The 20,933-nt window shown below is 39.8% G+C and overlaps 1 protein-coding gene across 6 annotated transcripts in view; it reads left to right on the forward strand.

The window, feature by feature from the left end:
* Positions 1–20,933, forward strand: part of RASAL2 (RAS protein activator like 2) — a 353,760-nt gene that overhangs the window by 173,039 nt on the left and 159,788 nt on the right. For all 6 annotated transcript variants that reach the window (XM_036757497.1, XM_036757498.1, XM_036757499.1 and 3 more), the window contains exon 2: positions 3,275–3,402. In XM_036757497.1, the coding sequence (XP_036613392.1) occupies positions 3,275–3,402 (128 nt within the window). The remainder of the gene's footprint in view (positions 1–3,274; positions 3,403–20,933) is intronic.

The raw sequence follows: 20,933 nt of genomic DNA on the forward strand, positions 1-20,933 counted from the left end.
TGGTACTAAAACTATAAAACCAGAAGGTTCCTGCCTTAAAGCAGCTTTACATTTTATATATGAGATGAATAAATATAGAGTAATTTGGGGAAGAAGAAAATACTAATAACTTGGGGTAGTGGGGATAACTTATATCAGTTTGTTTCTCTGCTCTTGTTTTGTTCCTACAAAAAGTAAAGAAATTTAACTGATTTCATCCATTATAAACTTACTTATGGTTCATAGCCTAAGCTGCGCTTCAGCAGTCCTACTTTGCTCTTGTTGTCTCCCTGGCTCATGCCCCACAGCAATCATTCCAAACCTTTGAGCTAAGTTGCACTTTATAGCAGATCACCTAGAAGGGCACCATAAGGTAGTTGAAAAACAATTCAATTTACAATCTTACAAGGGTGTGGCCATTGCGCATACTAGAGCTTCTTGGAGCCACTGGTGAGAGTTGAGTGACAGGTAGATACCAAGAGTGGCTGAGTAGCCCTGAAAAGGGTTCAGCAGGCCCTCACACCAGAAGTGCTACTTCCCCCTGAATACCCTGTATAGGATATACCTTTGGTAAACCATCTTGGCAGACAGGCCAAACCAGGTTGAGGGTAACTGACAGGTCTTAAAACTATCAGTGAGCTAGGGGGATGTCTACCCCAAGCATGTGAAGACTTAGCTGGTAGAATAGGTGGATGTGAACAATTTGTTCTAATAAGCCATGAAGGCAGCGGAAGCAGGCACTGCGGAGCGCATGAAGCTTGGTCAGACGTTGAAGACACTAAGGTCATCCACTGTATCCTGAGCCATTGCCAATTGTTCTGACTTTTGTCTTGCTACTGGACTTTGATGACTCTGGGAGAGAGAGTGAGGCCGACAACTTTGCACAACTTCACTTCACCTAGATCCAATTTTATACATGTGTCAAAATTCATCACCCATACTGTTTTACTATTTTATTATTTTGCTATTAACAATTTTATTATTTTATTATTTTACTGTTCAACTATTTTACCTTTGAAGTCCTGTGGCAACAGGCTAGTGGTGAATTAGCTGGTACACATACACTGGGAACTGTGGTTATAACCCTGTACACAGGCTAACCAGGGCATAGGGTCATCTTCTCACTGGACTGAAGCAGCAGTATGAATCAGTAGCTCCCTAAGTGTCTGAGCAGCATTCTTACAGACCACACTGCTCACCTTCTGGCATGAGGAAGGTGCTAGAAAAGGTTCCCTAAAAATTGCCTGCTTCACCTAACCCTGGTTTTCAGGTGGGGATCCCACCATGTGGTCGAAACACACACAAAAAATACAAAAACTTTAGTAAAGATGGTTACGCTTACCATTAGTACATGGAATATGCACATGATTATGAACAACACAAAATCCAGTAGACCTGAAAAACAAACAGCTCTAAAATAAGGACTTTCTCAAGGTCTCTCTGAAGGACTTTGGTTTTTATTGTGAGACATGGGAGACACCAGCACAGGACCACCCAGCATGACATGCCTATGTTGATCTTTCCCTCTTACTCATCTGTTATCCAGTTGGTAGCCAGTTAATTACTGTATCTCAACAGTTCTTCCTCTGCAATACTTCCTACATTGATTCCCTCATTTGTGTTTCCATATATAAGACCTTCATATAAAGTTGTCGTTACCACTTGACCATAATGTTTCAAGAACCTCCTAATATTCTTTCCTACATCTATTTTCTTCTCCTTCCAAACTATTCACACTAATGCCAGACTTATCTTTCTTAAGCATAGATTGGCCTGTCACTTTTTTCCCCAAAGCTTTTTCTTTGGTTCTCCTTTGTTCCTGACCAACTTTCAGACTCTTTTACTTGGCATTTAAGCCATAATTAGGTATAATTCCTCTTCTCTGACCTTATCTCATGCCACCACCTTCCACTTATACTATTTTCTCTAGCCAGACTGGAGTACATACTATTGTTTCAAACATGTCCTACAGTGTTCTACATCTTTGACATTGCTCATAATTTTCCTATGCCTGTTATACCTATCTCTATTCCAACTACTGAAATCCTGTCTGTCCTTATAATATTAATAGTTCACATTTATTTTTAGCACCTTCATGTTCACAAAGCACTTTCTTAAAAAATATTATTAACCTCTTTTTACAGGTGAGGGAAACCAACTTACAGGCTAATTGACTTTCCCCAAAGTCAGACAGCTATTAAGTGGGAGGATTAGTATTGGAATGCTGATCTTCTGAATTCAGTCCAAAGCTCTTCCTAATGTTTTATGCTGTCTCTAATGCCATCGAGCTCTTAGAATACTTTTCTGATCCCTAGTCCCTTCAGTGCTTCCCTTGGACCTAATATCCACGTTGCACCACTATTTTGTGGTATTTGTGTTTGTGCCCTCTCCCTACCTGCTTGCAAGTTCCATAACGGCAATGGTTATATCACAGTGTCACAGTTCTCTGCACATAGAAGTTTTCAGATGTTTGTTGAATTGGATTGACTTGAACAACCCATCTCTCTCCCACTTTGTGGTACCTTCCTCCTCAAATAGGAGTTCTTAATGGTTTTTTTGTCATAATTTCCTTTAGGTCTAATGAAGTCTATGGTTCCCTTCTCAGAATAATGTTTTTAAGTGAACAAAATGAAACAAATAGGATTAGAAGGGAAAGCAATTACATTGATTTCCAAAATATTTTTAAAAAAATAAAAAAGTTTATGGACCCCAGGTTAGGAACTCCTGTCCTAAAGAGGGAGTGGAGCAGGCATTTATTAATCACCTACTAGGTACCAAGCTAAGTGCATTAGAAATATTGTCTCATTTGATCCCCACAACAAACATGAGAGGAGAATGCTATTATTTTCCACATTTTACATTTGAGGAAACTGAGATAGACTTGCCCAGGGTCACACAGCTAATAGGTAGCTGGATTTGAACTCAGGTGGTACTGACACCAGGTATACCTTCTGCTTTAACCCCAACTCTATCCAATTCATTTTACTTTGAGTTTCACCTGATTTTAATTTGGGGGAGTAATTTTTTTTTTCATTTTGGTGTAATGAGAACAAAGTATACAAGATGAATTTATTTCCTTCTAAGTCCTAGGTTGCTCCCAAATGTAGATTTGCTACCTTGTCCCAATTGCATGCATATTTTAAAGTGTTTTTAAAAAAGTAAAGTTTAATCTTTGAACCTAATACTTGGAAATCCCTTCTTAAATATTTTGTTTTGACAGAGGATCTTACAGTGATGGCTAATTAGATACACTAACAAGCTGTCATGCCTTTTCCTTTTTCATTTTCTTATACAGATGTGAAAGGGCCACCCACTCACCGTCTGTCATGTGGCCAGTCTCCCTACACTGAAACAACAACATGGGAGCGGAAGTATTGCATACTCACAGATAGCCAGTTGGTGTTGCTCAACAAAGAGAAGGAGGTGAGATGGGTGTTACTGAGGGGAGATGCTTCTCGTTTTGAAGATAAACAACATAAGTCTTGTTTACATTTGGAAAAAAATGGGAGAGTTCTGTAGTATACACTACAAGTAACCTGCCAGTGCTTCTAATGCAATAATGAACTAGTGAAGCAACTGAGGAATCAACCCAATAAAATGGGGAGAAATTAGTTTAGGGAATGGCAGAATTAGAAAGACTTCAAGGAGCTTGGCCTGGGGACCGCCTTAATTATGTCTTTAATTATGCTCTACAGAGCTCTAAATTGCTGAGTAACTACTAATGTGCTTTGGTGGAAAGATCTCCCTCACCAGAATGGCCCTACTCAGGACATCATGGGTCCAATGTGGGGTAGATGGTATATAATAAATACAAATTAATAATACTTAACAGTCATTTCCATTTCCTAAGACTCTTCACAAAGAGAGGAACTGGGGGAATGGACTCTCCTTGATTAAGTGAAGAAGGTGGGAAAAGTAATGATGTCTGACAGAATGACTCTAAAAAATTAAAAATAAATATTTCCAGAAATAATTTGGTGGGGGGAGGAGGAAGAGCAAAGAGTTGGCAAGTACTTATTGCATGATTTATAACATACTTTAACCAAAATGAAACCAACCTGTTTGGTCATTATGCAGGGTTAAATAGTGGAACATATGACTTTTTGCTGCTGATTACTTTCCCTTGAAAATTGATTTTTTTTTCTGATAGTTGGGGGTTGTTTTTGTCTAAAATGGTTAAACATTATATCTTCATATCTTCACCTCCAGCTTTTAGAATCCCATGCTACCTTCAATACTCAGCTTAAATGCCATTTTGCTAGAGATCCTTCCCAGTCCCCCTAAGTACTGGAGCCTTTCCTCCTAGGGTTACCTTCTGTCTACCCTATATGCATCCTGTGAGTGACTACAAACACTTGTACATTTACACATATTGTAACCCCATTAGAATGCTAATCCCTTGAGGATAGTACTTGCAGACCAGAAACACTTATTGCCTAAAAGCCCCAGGCTAGTGAATTCTGTGAGAGAATTTTTCCCCCAGCTGGCTTTTTTTCCCTGTTAGGGATAAATCTCCTAATTTTCCACCTTTATTTTATCTACAGTTTCACTAATACTTTTCTACTCAAACATTCATGCAACTGTTTCTGTACACCATGCAGTCTTATAGCAAATATTCTGAATAAATATTGGTATAAGCAACTTCTCTGTATTATATGTACCAGTTAAGGAAAGTGATTTAGTATATTTTAGTGATTTGTAGTTATAATTCCAAACAAACCGTTATAGTTGAAAGCACACTGGATGAGGATTTGACCAACTTAAGTTAGAATGTTGGCCCTGCCACTTACTGCCTGTGACCTTGGGCCATTTTCTTCACTTCTGTGGGCCTCAGTTTCCTCCTATTAAATGTAGGTAATTGGCTAGCTGGTAGTTTGAGTCCCTATCACCTATAAATAACATGACCTAATTAATATCATAGTGGTTATTCCTTTAGCTTTTTTTCTTTTCATCAGAGCTGCTGAGAAGCCTTAAAATGGACTGACACTCCATTCTGCCTGTCCTCACCTCTCCCACAGGAGGTGATAGAAGAATGAGCCTAAAGACAGATGAGCTAAAGAAGAAACAAAAAGTTTGATAATATAGATTCTTACAAATCTTTACAAATCTTACAAAATCTTACAAAAAAAATTTGGTCCCTAAGTATTTGGAACTGACTGTTTTAATGAAATTAGAGCTAAAGTCAAAGGATCATAGATTTAAATCTGGCAGAGACCTCACGAGCCATCTAATTCAAACCCCTCCTCTTATAGATGACGGAACTAAGATCCTCGGTGGCAAATGACATTCCTTTGCTCACACAGATAGAAAACAGCAGAGGTTCAATTTGAATCTGGTTCCTCAGACTCCAAATCCATTTGTTCTTTCCATTACACTACATTGAGGAATTTCCTTTTATGTAGTAAGGTGACTTCAAGGACTTAGACATTCCTACTATGAAACTTAATAGTCTCTAACTACTCATTTTCCCAAGGTCCTTATAGATCTTTAACATAAATTTGGGGAAGAATTCCTATTCCTTACTATCTCCCCTTATTTTGTGCTGTGCCAGGTTGTTGATATCAAAGTAAGTGAGGAAGTACCCAGAAAAAACCTAGTTATCCTTAGTAAAATTAGTAAACCACATGAGCTGTGTCCTGGGCTACTGAAAGCACTGACATTCTTACATAAAAGGAGAGGTACCTTAATATTAGAAAGATGTAAAGTTACTGATTTTCAAAAAAAAAAAACAAAAAAGGAGGGATAATAGGAGGAACTCTTTAGATTCTAGGCAGATGAGCTTGATTTGCATTCCTTGCTGAATTCTAGAATGTATTATTAAAGGCATAGTTTGTTAACATTTGAGAAAGGGAGGTAGTAATTACTAAAAAGGAAGTCAAGAATGTCAGATGAATCCAAATTATTTTTTAAATATAATCAAGAGAGGAGAGGAGGGGAGAGCTGTTGTTAAAGTAATGAGATAATACTTGTAAAAAATGCTTAGCCCAGTGCCTGGCACCCTCTCCACTCCAGTCTCATTTTTCAGTTGAGAAAACTTGAGGTAGATAGAGGTTATATGACTTGTGGGGAGTGGGGGAGGGGGTTCACACAGGTAATAAGTGTCTGAGTTGAGATTTGGACTTAGGTCTAACTGACTATGTTTTCTGTGCTGGATCCACTGACCCACCTAGCTGTCTAGCAGAGCTGAGTTCCTAGATGTTAGATAAAATGACAATAAATAGTAGTATACCTCGATTTCAGCAAAGCATATGATGGCTGTCCTCATAAACAAGAGAGAGAGAAATCAATTAAACAATGAGAAAAGGACCAACTATAGTCTGGTCACCCGCACTGGACACCGAGGATAGAGAGACAAAAATGAAACATTTCCAAATTCAAGGAGCCTATATTCTTGTGGGGGGAAATAATATATGTTAAGATAAATAAGTACAAAATATAAACAAAGGAAATGCCAAGTCATTTGGGGGCAGGGAAATCAAGACAGGCCTTGGGTCAAAGGTTGATTTGATTGGCACTGTTTGAGTGACCAGCTATAAAGCATAGTTATCCACAGACCCATGTCAACTTGGAAAGAGGTCTCTAGTGGAATCCTTTAGGAAATTGTCATATCCCCTAAAATCTTTTTTGAGTGACTTAGATGAAGGCATGGAGAGTATGTTTATCAAATTTTCACATGACACAAAGCTGAGAAAAATAGCTAACACATTGGGGAACAGAGTGACAATCCAGAAAAACTCAACGGTTGAAATGGGCAACTTGTAAGATAAATTTTCAAAACAATTCTGTTAGTATGAGATAAGGAAAGGGGTAGTTAGACAAGAGTTAATCTGTTAAAGCCTCCAGATGTTTTTCAGATTATAGTCTCAATATAAGAGAAGAATGTGATAAAGCAACCAAGAAAAGGATTGTGTTTTGGGGCTGCATGAAGTAAATCCAGAAAGAGGAAAGGAAGAGCACTTCTCTGCTCTGTGTTAGTCAAACCACGTCTGGATTCGGTTCAGTTTTTGGCCGCCGCATTTTTGGAGTGTCCTTGATGACCCCTGAGTACATCTAGAGATAGGCCACCAAGGTGAGGAGAGTGAAAAACACACAATACAAAAATTAGTTGTAGGAACTTGGTTTTCTTAGCTGGAGAAGAGAAGTCTTAAGGAAGATGAGATAGCTATGTTTCAGTACTTATTGTAGAGGATTAGAGTTGTCCTGTTTGCCCTCTAAGTATGCAGAGCTTGGATCCAAAGGTGTGAGTGATGATGAGGCAGGTGTAGTTTCTTTTTTTTTTTAGTATATTATTTTGCCCCAGTTACGTGTAAAAACAATTTTTAACATTCATTTTAAAAACTTTTGAGTTTCAAATTCTCTCCCTCCCCCCCCCATTTGAGGAGGCAAGCAATTCGATAAAGGTTATACATGTGTATGTAGTCATGCAATCCATAATAGTTATGTTGTGAAAGAAATCGTAAACCAAAAAAACTCAAGAAAAATAAAGTGAAAAAGAGAACTTCAATCTGTATTCAGCAGGTGTAGTTTCAATGGAAGAAAAAAAAAGTCCTGACCATCAGAGTGTTCCCAAAGTGGGATGGCTGCCTGGGGAAGTAGCAGGTTCCTCCTTAGGAGAGCTCTTTATATTTAGGATAGAAACTGCTTCTCAGGTATGCTATAAGAAAGGGGAAAGGAAGGGAATAAACATTTATTCAGCACTACTGTGTGCTAGGCACTGTGCTGAGCGCTTTTACAAATATCTCGTTTGATCCTCATACCCATCCTGTGAAGTAGGTGCTATCATTAACCCCATTTTGTAGTTGAAGAAACTGAGGCAGACAGAGGTTAAGTCATAGAGGGAGGTCTCATTAAGGTAAGGATTAGAGAGAAATGATCTCTAAGGTTCCTTTCAATTCTGGGGTTCTTTTTCCTCTGGAGTGGAAGCTTAATTTCCTTCAAGTTGGTATTTAAAATAAGGACATATAAGAACAGCACAAAAAGCCAAGATGGCAGCTGGAAAGCAGGGACTTACAGGTGTGAGCTCCCCACCAGGTCCCTCCAAACACCTATAAAAAATGGCTCTGAACAAATTCTAGAACTGCAGAACCCACAGAATAGCGGAGGGAAGCAGGGATCCAACCCAGGACAGCCTGGATGGTTGCATGGTAAGGTCTATCGAGCACGGAACTGAGAGCGGAGTGGAGCAGAGCCCAGAGTGAGCTGCTCCCGGACCAACCAGACCAGGAGCGGGAGGAACAGGCTCAAGTGCCCTGAATCAGGGAGCTGTGACAGTCACCAGACTTCTCAACCCACAAACACCAAAGACAACAGAGAAGGTTAGTGGGAAAAGCTGCTGGGACAGAGTGAAAGGAGTTAGCGATTTGGCCACTGGCCTGGGGGCAGTGGAGGTGATGCAACTCTGAGGCTGCTTACAGAGCTACAGCTGCAGTTGCTTCTGGCCCCAGGCCCACCTGGTGGGAGGAATTAAGTGGCAGATCAGAGCGGGAGCTCAGAGCCAGCTTAGATTCCAGTCCAGTCTTAGTCCATTCTTAGAGTCCAGTCCAGGTTGGCAGTTCTTGGGGGAGGAGGAGCGCTGGTGTGGCAGAGCTAGCTGTATAGAAATAGCTCTGAAAACAACAGCGCAGCCCCTCAAGCTTGGGACAAAGTACTCTATACTCTACAAGCAGTCGTACCCTGACAAAAAACTCAAGGGTCAAGTAAGTTGGCTGGGAACATGGCCAGGCAGCGAAAGCACACTCAGATTCAGACTGAGACCCAGACTTTGGAATCTTTCTTTGGTGACAAAGAAGACCAAAACACACAGCCAGAAGAAGTCAACAAAGTCAAAGAGCCTACATCAGAAGCCTCCAAGAAAAACATGAACTGGTCTCAGGCCATGGAAGAACTCAAAAAGGATTTGGAAAAGCAAGTTAGAGAAGTAGAGGAAAAATTGGAAAGAGAAATGAGAGTGAGGCGAGAAAACCATGAAAAACAAGTCAATGACTTGCTAAAGTGTTGTACCAGAGGCGAGTGAGACACGCCACAGAGTATAAGTTCTAAATGGAGAATTTATTAGCTGGCGGCCATCGGGGCTCCTACCCAAATCAATGGCCCCATGTTGGGGTGCAGGTGTGACTTATATAGGACATGTGGGGGGTACAGTGGATAATTATCTCCTGGAACCTACAGGCCAGGTCACAGGGTGGGGGGAACAGAAACAAAGGTCCTGGCTGATCAAAAGATTCAGTCAGGTTATCATTAAGTGGGATAATCTTATTGACATTCCTTGGCGGAGTCATGGAGCCCCAGGGATATCTACTAGACAGAAAGGGTCTGCCAGGTTATCCTTCAGTGGGATGGTCCTATCTATTGACATTCCTTGGAGGAGTCACAGAGCCCCAGGGATATCTGCTAAATGCCGAAGAGATCTGAGTCCATTCTTTCTGGGGGTGCTTGTCAGTAGCTAGGGGTGTTTCTCAGGGGTTCCTGATTTTTTCCAGTATTACAAAAGGAGACCCAAAAAATACTGAAGAAAATAACACCTTAAAATATAGTCTAACTCAAATGGCAAAAGAGCTTCAAAAAGCCAATGAGAAGAAGAATGCCTTGAAAGGCAGAATTAGCCAAATGGAAAAGGAGGTCCAAAAGACCACTAAAGAAAATACTACCTTAAAAATTACATTGGAGCAAGTGGAAGCTAGTGACTTCATGAGAAATCAAGATATTATAAAACAGAACCAAAGGAATGAAAAAATGGAAGACAATGTGAACTATCTCATTGGAAAAACCACTGACCTGGAAAATAAATCCAGGAGAGATAACAAAAGCCATGATCAAAAAAAGAGCCTAGATCTCATCTTTCAAGAAATTATCAAGGAGAACTGCCCTGATATTCTAGAGCCAGAGGGTAAAATAGAAATTGAAAGAATCCACCAATCGCCTCCTGAAAAAGATCCCAAAAAGAAAACTCCTAGGAATATTGTTGCCAAATTCCAGAGCTCCCAGATCAAGGAGAAAATACCTGCAAGTAGCCAGAAAGAAACAATTTGAGTATTGTGGAAACACAATCAGGATAACACAAGATCTAGCGGCTACTGCATTAAGGGATCAAAGGGCTTGGAATATGATATTCTGGAGTCAGTGGAGCTAGGATTAAAACCAAGAATCACCTACCCAGCAAAACTGAGTATCATGGTCCAAGGCAAAATATGGATTTTCAGTAAAAATAGAGGACTTTCAAGCTTTCTCAGTGAAAAGACCAGAGCTGAATAGAAAAATTGACTTTGAAACACAAGAATCGAGAGAAGCATGAAAAGGTAAACAAGAAAGAGAAATCATAAGGGACTTACTAAAGTTGAACTGTTTTGTTTACATTCCTACATGGAAAGATGATATGTGTAATTCATGAGACCTCAGTATTAGGGTAGCTGAAGGGAATATACATATGTACATACATACATATACATATATATATATATACACATATATATGTATGTGTATATAGATAGAGGGCACAGGGTGAGTTGAATATGAAGGGATGATATCTAAAAAAATAAAATTAAGGGATGAGAGAGGAATATATTGAGAGAGGGAGAAAGGGGGAGATAGAATGGGGTAAATTATCTCACATAAAAGTGGCAAGAAAAAGCAGTTCTGTTGGAAGGGAAGAGGGGGCAGGTGAGAGGGAATGAGTGAATCTTGCTCTCAGCGGATTTGACCTGAGGAGGGACTAACATACACACTCAATTGGGTATTTTGCCCCACAGGAAAGAAGGAGGAAGGAGATAAAAAAGGGGGAATGATAGAAGGGAGGGCAGGTAGGGGGAGGAGGTAATCAAAAGCAAACACTTTTGAAAAGGGACAGGGTCAAGGGAGGAAATTGAATAAAGGGGGATAGCATAGGAAGGAGAAAAATATAGTTAGTCTTTCACAGCATGAGTATTGTGGAAGGGTTTTACATAATGATACACATGTGGCCTATGTTGAATTGCTTGCCTTAGGGAGGGTGGGTAGGGAGGGAAGAGGGGAGAGAATTTGGAACTCAAAGTTTTAAAAACAGATGTTCAAAAAAAAAGTTTTTGCATGCAACTAGGAAATAAGATATACAGGCAATGGGGCATAGAAATTTATCTTGCCCTACAAGAAAGTAAGGGAAAAGGGGATGGGGGGGAGTGGGGTGACAGAAGGGAGGGCTGACTGGGGAAGGGGGCAACCAGAATATATGCCATTTTGGAGTGGGGGAGAAGGTAGAAATGGGGAGAAAATTTGTAATTCAAACTCTTGTGAAAATCATTGCTGAAAACTAAAAATATTAAATAAATAAATTTTTAAAAAAGAAATGAGCCAATAAGGCAGTTAGTAGGGAGGTACTTTGCTGAACTGAGAGGAATTCTTTCCACCTGAGAACTCTTAGGGAATGAGGATATCTACTGCCCACCTTGCACCTTTACTTTTCCCCATGCGCCTCATTAAGGATACTGATAAAGATAATGTTGTGTTGGCACTGTCTGTGTAGGGGGGCTGATGGAGGGAAAGATGGAGCAGCAGCCCCTTTTATTTATGGCACCAGGTAAATCTAATCATTTTCTAAGGGAAAATTCCCCCAAATGTGTTCACTCCAACACAGGGGTTCTGGGAGAAGATTTCAATGTTGTCTTCATTTCCCCCTCTCAAATGATAAATATGAAATCTTTTTGCATATGAAAAAAAGAACAGCACAAAGAAACTTTGCTCATGTGATAAAAGTGAATTGAAAAATGTTGACTGCACTGACACAGAAGGGTACGTTCTGCCCTTTCTATATTTGGAAAAGTGGGTTGTGCTCTTGGCAAAGCAGCGTATGAAGCTATTGCTACGGCTGCTTCTGGATTGACAAGTTTAGTGTTCTGATAATTTTTCTAAAAATCTTGGCTGACTTCCTTTAGGCCTATAGGAGATGATAGAAACCCATTATGTGCAAAGGTTCAAGGAGATGCTGTCAGCATCCAAACCAGCAAGGTTTGGAATCCCTTGAAATAAAGAGTTAAAAGATTTCCAGCTAAAATGGTCTAACAACTGTTTTAAGCCCTAATCAAGTGATCATGGGGTGCTTATTACTGCATTAGATCAATTAAGAGGGTTCTGTGAGGATTTAAAACGAATCTTTAGCTAGGCATACAGTTGGAATGTGGGAGGATTATGTTAGTCTGCAGCACCACTTGGGTATTAAGTCAGTATGTGGCATCTTTTAATGCTCTCTTACACTGCATGTTTCCTGTTAGAAGTGGAAAAAGTCTGTTTGGGGTGTATACATGGGAGGAGTGTTAAATACACCAATTATCAATTTGTGAATATAGCAGAAGAGTAAATCCAGGCAGTATACATAAAGAAGAGCCTGCCAAGATTATCACCTTGAGAAATGACTCATCGGCTTAACAAATTGAGCCAAATAGACATTGCCCATGTGTGATAGAATATGCTTCACTGCCTGAATGCCAGGAAAGGCCCCAGCTGGCCTGGCACCGTCCCAGTCCAAAGATGGTGTGGGGGTTGAGTTGGGGAAGGGGGAGTGTTGAGATCTCTGAATCCTGCTTTACCTTTGAAAGATAAAGGGATATATGGCCAATCAGATTAGAGTTAAAAGAATCAGAAGGACTGAAATATCTGGCAGAGACCAGCCAGTTTTAAAAGGCAAAAGAAATCTGGATTTATCTATTTCTCTCCCTGGGCTTTACATCTGCAGGTCATTTTGACAAGGATAAATTTGATTCATTTTCTATTATTATAAACTCTGCTTCTGTTTGTAATTTTAAGTGGGAAGCTCCTGCTGAAAACAAATTGATCCTTATCCTATTACATGCATAGAAAACAATAATTGATATTTAGAATATTCATCTTGCTTTGAAGGACAGTGTTTACACTCACATGAAAATCTAAACATAGGCAATTTTTGTCCACCTTTTTTACTCTGAGATGGCTAATTCTGAATTAACTTTTTCACACTGTCTCCTAGAGACATTTACCATTTCTATAAAACCCCCATCATATAGGATAAAACACTAGCTATTCTGGTGACAAGCTAGAAGAAGTAATGAGATCCTGGGCATTGGGTTAGGTGGGTTGTCTCTCACTGACACATCCATCTCTTTCCTTCTCCTGCATGGTCTGTCTGAAGGTCATCTTATCAAGTATGGGTGGTTTTTTTATGACTAAATCATAGATATATCCGGGTTCTCCAGAGATCTTGTCATATTCTTGCCTCTCTGGTGATTGTGATTTGTGTGTATTTGTTTTCTCTCTTCCCCTATCTCCCTATTCATATTCCCTAGGTATCTCAAGTTAGACTTTATGCATTCCCTTGTGTGAGCTAAAACATAGATATATTGGTTTCCCCTTACACTGGCTGTCTGCCTTCTTTGTGGAAATATTGAAGTCCAAAACAGTAGCTGCAATGCACTGTGGCACTCCAGATCACTTGTTGAACTCTAGAAATTCCCTCCTCTGCAACATGCTCTTGACCTACTTTTCCCACTGACTGATTTCTGAAGGTGTCCTTTATCCTCATCATGGCCTCTGGTGCTTTGATCCCTTCCTGGTCTACCAGTATATGAACCTTGTTTTGACTTCACTTGCCTCTCTTTAAAACATAGAATTTTGGAAGAATGGATATCTGAGGGCTATGAAGAAGTATAGGTGTGGAATCCCATGGATTAAAGATTTCCAAGAAAATTTAGCACAAGGGTAATGAGATGTTTTCAAAAGTGAAATTCTGAAGATGCCAATGGAAAAATAATTTTAATGAGTAGACAAAGCATGTGGTTGTACAAAGAGATGGATGTGGACACAGAAGCAACTCATTGACTAGTCCTGATTTTTAAAAGCTATGTAAGGAAGATAGAAGCAAAGACTGATAACATGATGAATATGGAAATGCCATGGTTCTGTAAGAGCTTTGTGAGGAGCTTTAGCGCTCCAAATAAGTAGAAGTTGGTGAAGGGCAGCACAGAAGTAGTTTTGTTTGATTTTAGCTATTTTGGGCAAAAGCATACAATCCTAGAAGGGTCAGGGCACACAGTGTGATAATAATGGGGGATGGACAGAAGGGAGAGCTACCCAAATCATATTTTGCTTCTCTTTTTGTTTTCTCTGATAAATAGAGAATAATATTTGGATTTTAAAGGGACAGAACAAGATCAGATCCCTAATAGGGAGTTGCTGCCCAGAAGAACTAAAGAGATTGTAAGAGAGCTCTGAGCTGCCTTTTATCAATCCATCAACCAGTAAGCCTTGGTGAGGTGTCTCCTCTGTGCCAGGCACACTGTCAGGCTCTAGAAAGACAAAGATCAAAAGTGAACAGTCCCTTCACTACCTGAGCTTAGTAAGAGTGGTGCTAGGCTGGGCTTTAAAGGAAGCTAGTGCTTCTAAGAGACAGAAGTGGTGAGGGAGCCATCCCAGTCATGGGGGACAGGCTGAGTAAAGGCATGGAAATGTGAGATAGAATGCTGCATATCCTGAACATTAGGAAGGTTGGAAGGAACTTGATCCTAGAGGCTGATACTAGAGCTTCTTGAATGGAGGAGTGACATCATACCTATGCTTTGGGAATATGACTGGCTGGGTGGAGGGTGAATTGGAGAAGGAAAAGATGAGGCAGGGAAAACAGTCAAGAGAATATTTCAGTAGTCCAAAGTGAGAGGTGACAAAGGCCTGAAGTGAGATAGTGGCCATCCACGTGAGTAGTAAAATATATATGGATGGGAGACATATTGTAGAGGTAGAATCAATAAGACTTGGCCACCGATTGAATATATCTGTTGAGGGAAAGTAAGGAGTTGACTGTGACTTTATGGTTTTAACATGGGTGGTTTGATGGCTGATGGTACCCTTGACAAAAAAAATAAGGAATTTTAGAAGGGAAGTGTTTGGGGGAAAGAAAATTTTTATTTTTAACATGTTGGGTTTGAGATGTCTAGGGTAATCCAGTTCTAAATATCCAATAGGGAGTTGGTGATAATCTCACCAGCGATTGTAGCTCAGGAAAGAAAGTAGGTCTGGATATATACATCTGAGTTATTTGTATAAAGATGATAACTGAACCAATAGGAGCGAGAGTAGAGAGAGCGAAGATGGGAGCCGAAGGCAGACACTTGGGATGTACCCACAGGTAATGTACAGGATATGGATAAAGAACCAGAACAGGAAGCTGACAAGGATTAATCAGACAAGTAATAGTAGAATCAAGAGATGACAGTGTCATGAAAACTCATAAAGTAAAGAGTATCAGAAGGAGAGGATAGATGTGAATGTGGCAAAGAAATCAAGAATGATGAGAATTGAGAAGAAGCCATATGATTGGCAAGTAAGATCATTGGTGACTTTGGAGAGAACAGTTCTAGTTGAGGGATGAAATCAGAAGTCAGATTGTAAGGGGATGAGAACTGAGTGAGCATAAAGGAAATGGAGGCAATGAATATTGACACCTTAAACTCAACATGATCCAAACTGAACTCATCTTTTTCTTCTGGCCTCTCTTCTTCCTAACTTTTTCGTTACTGATGAGGTCATTATCATCTTTCCAGTTGTCCAGGCTCCCAGCCTTGGTGTTGTCCTTGGCTCCTCACTCTCACCCCACATATACATTTTGTTGTCAAGTTCTATTGATTCAACTTTTGTAAAATCGCTAATAAATTTGCTCTTCTCTTGTCTGGTGCTACCACTTCCCAGGTACGATCCCTTGTCATCTTGTCATCTCAAATATAGCAATAGCCTGTTGGTTTGTCTGCCTCCCACAAGTCTCTCCCTACTCCAGTTCTTGCATCAGTTCTTAAAGTGATCTTCATAAATCACAGGTCAGACCATGTCACCCCTATATTCAATCAACTTCATTGGCTCCCTATCACTTCCAGGACCAAATACAAAATCCTCTGGTAGTCAGATCCCCTCATCCCCTCATCCTCTCCTACTCTTCCAGTCTTCCACCTGACTCTTTCCCTTTGGTAATCTGTGACCCAGTGATACTGGCCTCTTCACTTTTCCTTGAAGAAAACACTTCATCTCCCAACTGTTCCTTTTCAACAGCTGCCCTCCATGCCTAGAATGCTCACTGCCATCTCTATCTCCTTGCCTTCCCTGGCTTTTTTCAAGTCCCAGATAAAATCTCATGTTCTACAAGCAGAATCCCCTAAATTCTAGTACCTTCTCTCTCCAGATTATCTCTAATTTATCCTGTCTATGTCTTGTTTGTAAATAATTATTTACATGTTATCTCCCCACTGAATTCCTTGAGAGCAAGGACATCTTTTTGCCTCCCTTTTGTATTCCCAGTGCTTAATACGGTGTCTGGCTCATTGAAGGCACTTAAATGTTTGTTCGTTTGACTTTTTGTGAGAGTCTGACTGATAATGGGAGGATCTAGACAATAGCTTGAGGAGATCATAGGGTCAAACTTCTCCCATGTGGTGCTTCATTTCCCATCTTCCTATCTTATGTTGTTTGTCTCCCTTGACTGGAATGTACTCGTTCCTCCCTTATGCCTTGTAGAATCCCTTACTTCGGTACTCTGCTCAGCCACTGCCTGCTACACAAAGCCTTTGCTGAGCCCCCACTGCTCATGACTTTAAAGCTACTTTGTATAATATCTTGTCTTCCTTGACAATGCAAACTCTTTGAAAACAAGGATTGTTTTATTTTTGTCTTTATATCTCTAATACTTATCATAGAGCCTCACATGTAGTAGAAAATTAGTGTACGCTCATTGGTTGATTGATTTGATTTGATACCTGAGTGTATTTTTAGGCAAGGAGGAAGGAGCCAGTAGATAAGGAGAAATTGAAGATTGGGATGGGGGAGGACTTCTGAGGCAGTGTGCCCAAGGAGATGGAAGGGAATAGTTAGAATCAAAGGTAAGTAAAAAGGTTTGGCCTTGATGAAAAAAGACCACCTCTTACACACAGACTGGTGTAAAATAGGAGGTGGGAGAATGGCTTGATACTAAGAGGTTTTGAGATGTGGAATAAGAGGGGGAAAGTGATTGGACTTATTTTTCCATAAAGTATGAGGTGTGATCTTCTCCTGAGAGAGTAGTTGGAGGGGTCATAGGAGAAGCTTGAAGAGAGAAAAGGTTTGGTTTAGCTATTATGGGGAATATGTTAGAGAATCAGGGTTTTTTGTTGTTGTTGTGTTGTTTTTCAGTCATGTCCAACTTCTCATGACTCCGTTTGGATTTACTTGGCAAAGATTTTGAAGTGATTTGTCATTTCCTTCTCCAGCTTATTTTACAGATGAGGAAACGAAGGTGAACAGGGTCAAGTGACTTGTCCAGGGTCACACAGTAAGTGTGTGAGGTCAGATTTGAACTCAGGAAGAGGAGTCTTAGTGGCTCCAGAACCAGCATTCTACCCACTGAGCCACCTAGCTGCCCCGAGAGAATCAATTAGAAAAGAATAAAAACCACAGTCTTCCTGCAGTGAGAGCCACATTAGATGACACAAACTTTTAGGAAACTCAGTCAACATAGTTGTATCATAGTTATCATTGCTCAGCAGTGACTGGAAAGGAAGGAGGCAGATGGTAAGAGCAGCCTAGAATTAAAATTTCACCAGGCATGGCTAGCAGTGAGGCAAAGGAGCATGACTTTAGAAATAAATTACAAGTTCGAGTTATCTAGACCAGAGATTCTCTGGTCCTGAATGACCTGGAGAATGTGATTTCTGATGCTTTGTCATCTTTCAGAAATCATAGAGAATGTGAAAGGTACCACAGGAATGAGAAGAGAATACTAGAATGTCATGACTTCAGCAAGAATAAGTTATACAAAACTAACCTAATTTTCTTTTTTAACAAGGTGCAAACTAGTAGATTTAGCAAGGCAGGTGATAATTGGTTTGTTTGTTTGTTTTTTGGGAGTGAGAGCTGAGGTATGGAGAAATGTAAGATGGACCACAGTACAACTAGATAGATTTGGAACTGTTTGAAAGTCCAGATTGAAAGAAGTGGTCATTGATGGTGTATTTCCACCATGGAAGGAGGTCTTGTCCTTACAGTCACATAAGGATCTTGGCTTGACCCTCCCCTTCTTAAGATTTTTATCAGTGATTTAGATAAGGGCCTAGGTGTCAGGCTTATCATTTGCAGATGACACAAAGCTGGTTGGAATAGCTGATAGGCTAAATGACAGCATTAGGGTTTTTAAATATCTTGACAGATTAAAATAGATGAATTGAAAAAGATGAAATTTAATAGGGATAAATGTCAGGTCTTATAATTGGGTTCTAAAAAGCAGCCTAATAAGTATAAGATAGGGAAGACTTGGTTAGATAGTAGTCCATATGAAAATCATCTGGAGATATTACTGTAACTCAGAACTCATCATGAATTAAATATGATATGAGATTGCATTGAGACGCATGGCTTCCAAGAGCAAGGAGGTAAGAAAAAGTTCTCTGCCATGGTCAAACAAAATTTTTGGAGTATGTATTATGTTCTTTTGTGGAAAACACATTTTAGGAAAGACATCGATAAGCTAGAACAGTAGTGTCAAAATCAAATAGAAATAGGGCCACTAAACTTGTGGATCTTGTGGGCTACATGTTAACTTAGAAAACCACACATTAACATTTTATGTTGATTTATTTTGTTAAATGTTTCCTAACTGCATTTTAATATGGTAAAGTCAGCACTTGAATGTTGCAGCCATGAAGTTCAGACATTTCTGATCTAGAAGTGGTCTAGAGGAGGGCAACCAGGATAGTTATGGACTTCACAGTAATGCCATGTGAAGATTGGCTTGGGGAGCTGGTGATGTTTAGCCTGGAGAAGAAAAGTCTGAATTCTGAGCTTTAGTCTGTCATGTGAAAGAGAGATTAGGCTTATTCTGTACAGAATAAGTGGGCAGAAGTAGGAGCAAAGGATGAGAGTTGGAAAGAAGCCATATTTAGCTCCTTGGATGTAAGAAAATATGTCCTATCGATTAGAATTATACAAAAGTGGAACTGGCTGCCATGGAAGGTACTGGAGTTTTTTTCTTACCAGAAATCTTCAAGCTAGATGAATGCTTCTCAGGTATATCATAGAATCTATTTTTTTTTAAATTAAATTGAGGGGAAAAAAGCAATGTCCATGTTATAAATGTGTATAGTAGGGCAAAAATGAAATTTTATATTGGCCATGTTATTTTGCTATTATTTTGCTATTTTTATCCCCATTTTACAGTTGAGGAAACTAGAAAGATAGAAGTTAAGTGACTTGCCCAGGGTCACCCAATGTTTCCACAATCCGGCTAGCAGCTGCTGTGGGGGTGTAAGATCCACCCACAGCCAGCACCCAGAAAGCTGCCAACAGCACAGGTTCTTTTGATCTGCTTAACTAAGGAAAGCAAGGTGAAGGGGTTGACAAGCTTACTTTAATTCAGCATACAAATATCATTCACTTAGTTCAGAGGAAAAAACCAGCATCCTGAACTTCAGAATAAAATACAAGCAAATTACAAACATCAACAGACAGACCTTGTCTGATTCAAATCCCAATACATAGTTACCAGAGTTCAACAAAGTCTCAGCATCCGAGTTTACAAGCTGGAGGGCTCCTTAGCTACAGCTGCCCGGCAGTCTCCTCAACACCATCTTGAGAGCCCTGCACAAATGTCTCTGTCCTCCCTTCTTATAAGGCTTCAGACGTCATCAACCGTCATCTGAATGACCAGAGCTTAGGCTCTGGTGATTGGTTCTTGAGTTAGCACCTCCCCTTAGCCAGCCCCACCTAGGGCCCCACCCCAGTCACCAATCCACACCTACATAGGTTCCACACCTAATAGGGGTTTGGGCCTGGGGCTTAGCAGCTAGTAAGGCTAATGAAATACACTGAATTACTCAAAGCAAACAAAAGCCAAACTCTTCAAGGGCACTAAGTGCTAAGGAGCGCATTTTGCTTACCAACACACGCAGCTAGTAATTGTCTGAGGCAGAATTTAAATTTGGATATCCCTGACTCCCAAGTCCAGTGGTCTATCTGATATGACAATCAGAATCAGGAGAACAGTCCAATATTTACTCAAATAATATAAAGGAAAATGACACTAGAAGGCAGCTCACATCCAGATTAATTGCAATGACCCATCTTAGACCCAGAGGACATATTATAAAATAGATAATAAAAAGTAATAAAAAATAATTCTTTATTACATAGTCAGTTCATTGGTTTTATCTGTGTCGTTGTTATTGTTGTTGTCTTAAGGGAATGTTCAATGTATGGGGAGGTATATTAAGAAATGTCTGTATTTTGGAAATAGTCATGATAGATAAGCACATATTCTGCAGATTCTTAGCCCCTTTTCATTTATTCTGAGTCATATTTTCCAGTACACTTTTTGTATTCTGTCTTTACCTTTGCAGTGAAGTCACCAAGTACCAAAGAGTATGTTGATACATTTGGAGGGTTTTATTGAGTTCTTTGTAAAACATTTCTCCCTTCTCATCCCTTACCATAGATGTTGGTGAATAAACAGCAGCCCTTTTCATAGTAACCTTTTGGTCCCCAATAAGGCAGTCCAAGATGACCAGGTGTCTTATGAAATTGTGTTACTTTTCTTTGGACACAAGATAACCCAACTCTGCTAGCTTCTTTGTCTCTCCAGGGAGAATGTGAGTTGTCCCTTTTAGCTACAACATCCTTTTATCTTCTGCTTGCATTTATAGCAAGACTATCTATTTTTATATGAATCAGTTGCTGTGGCATTATGTCAACTTGATCACTGGTCAAGAATCTCACATTTAGAATTTGAATAATGAAGTAAATATTTGTGGTCTAAAAATGGTGTGTTAGCACCTTCATTCCCATTTTCTACCATTTTGTCATTCTCTACAGAAGTGGTAGGGAGCTGCACAGGATTGAAAGCCATTTTGTATTTCTTTGTTTAATAGATTTCTATGTCCAAAAGAAACTTATCATCAAGTGATTAGATTACTGGTGATGAATTTTTATGTACTTAGCGGGACTGGCCC

This window comes from Trichosurus vulpecula, chromosome 4 (genome assembly GCF_011100635.1).
Source record: "Trichosurus vulpecula isolate mTriVul1 chromosome 4, mTriVul1.pri, whole genome shotgun sequence".
NCBI classification, from domain to species: domain Eukaryota; kingdom Metazoa; phylum Chordata; class Mammalia; order Diprotodontia; family Phalangeridae; genus Trichosurus; species Trichosurus vulpecula.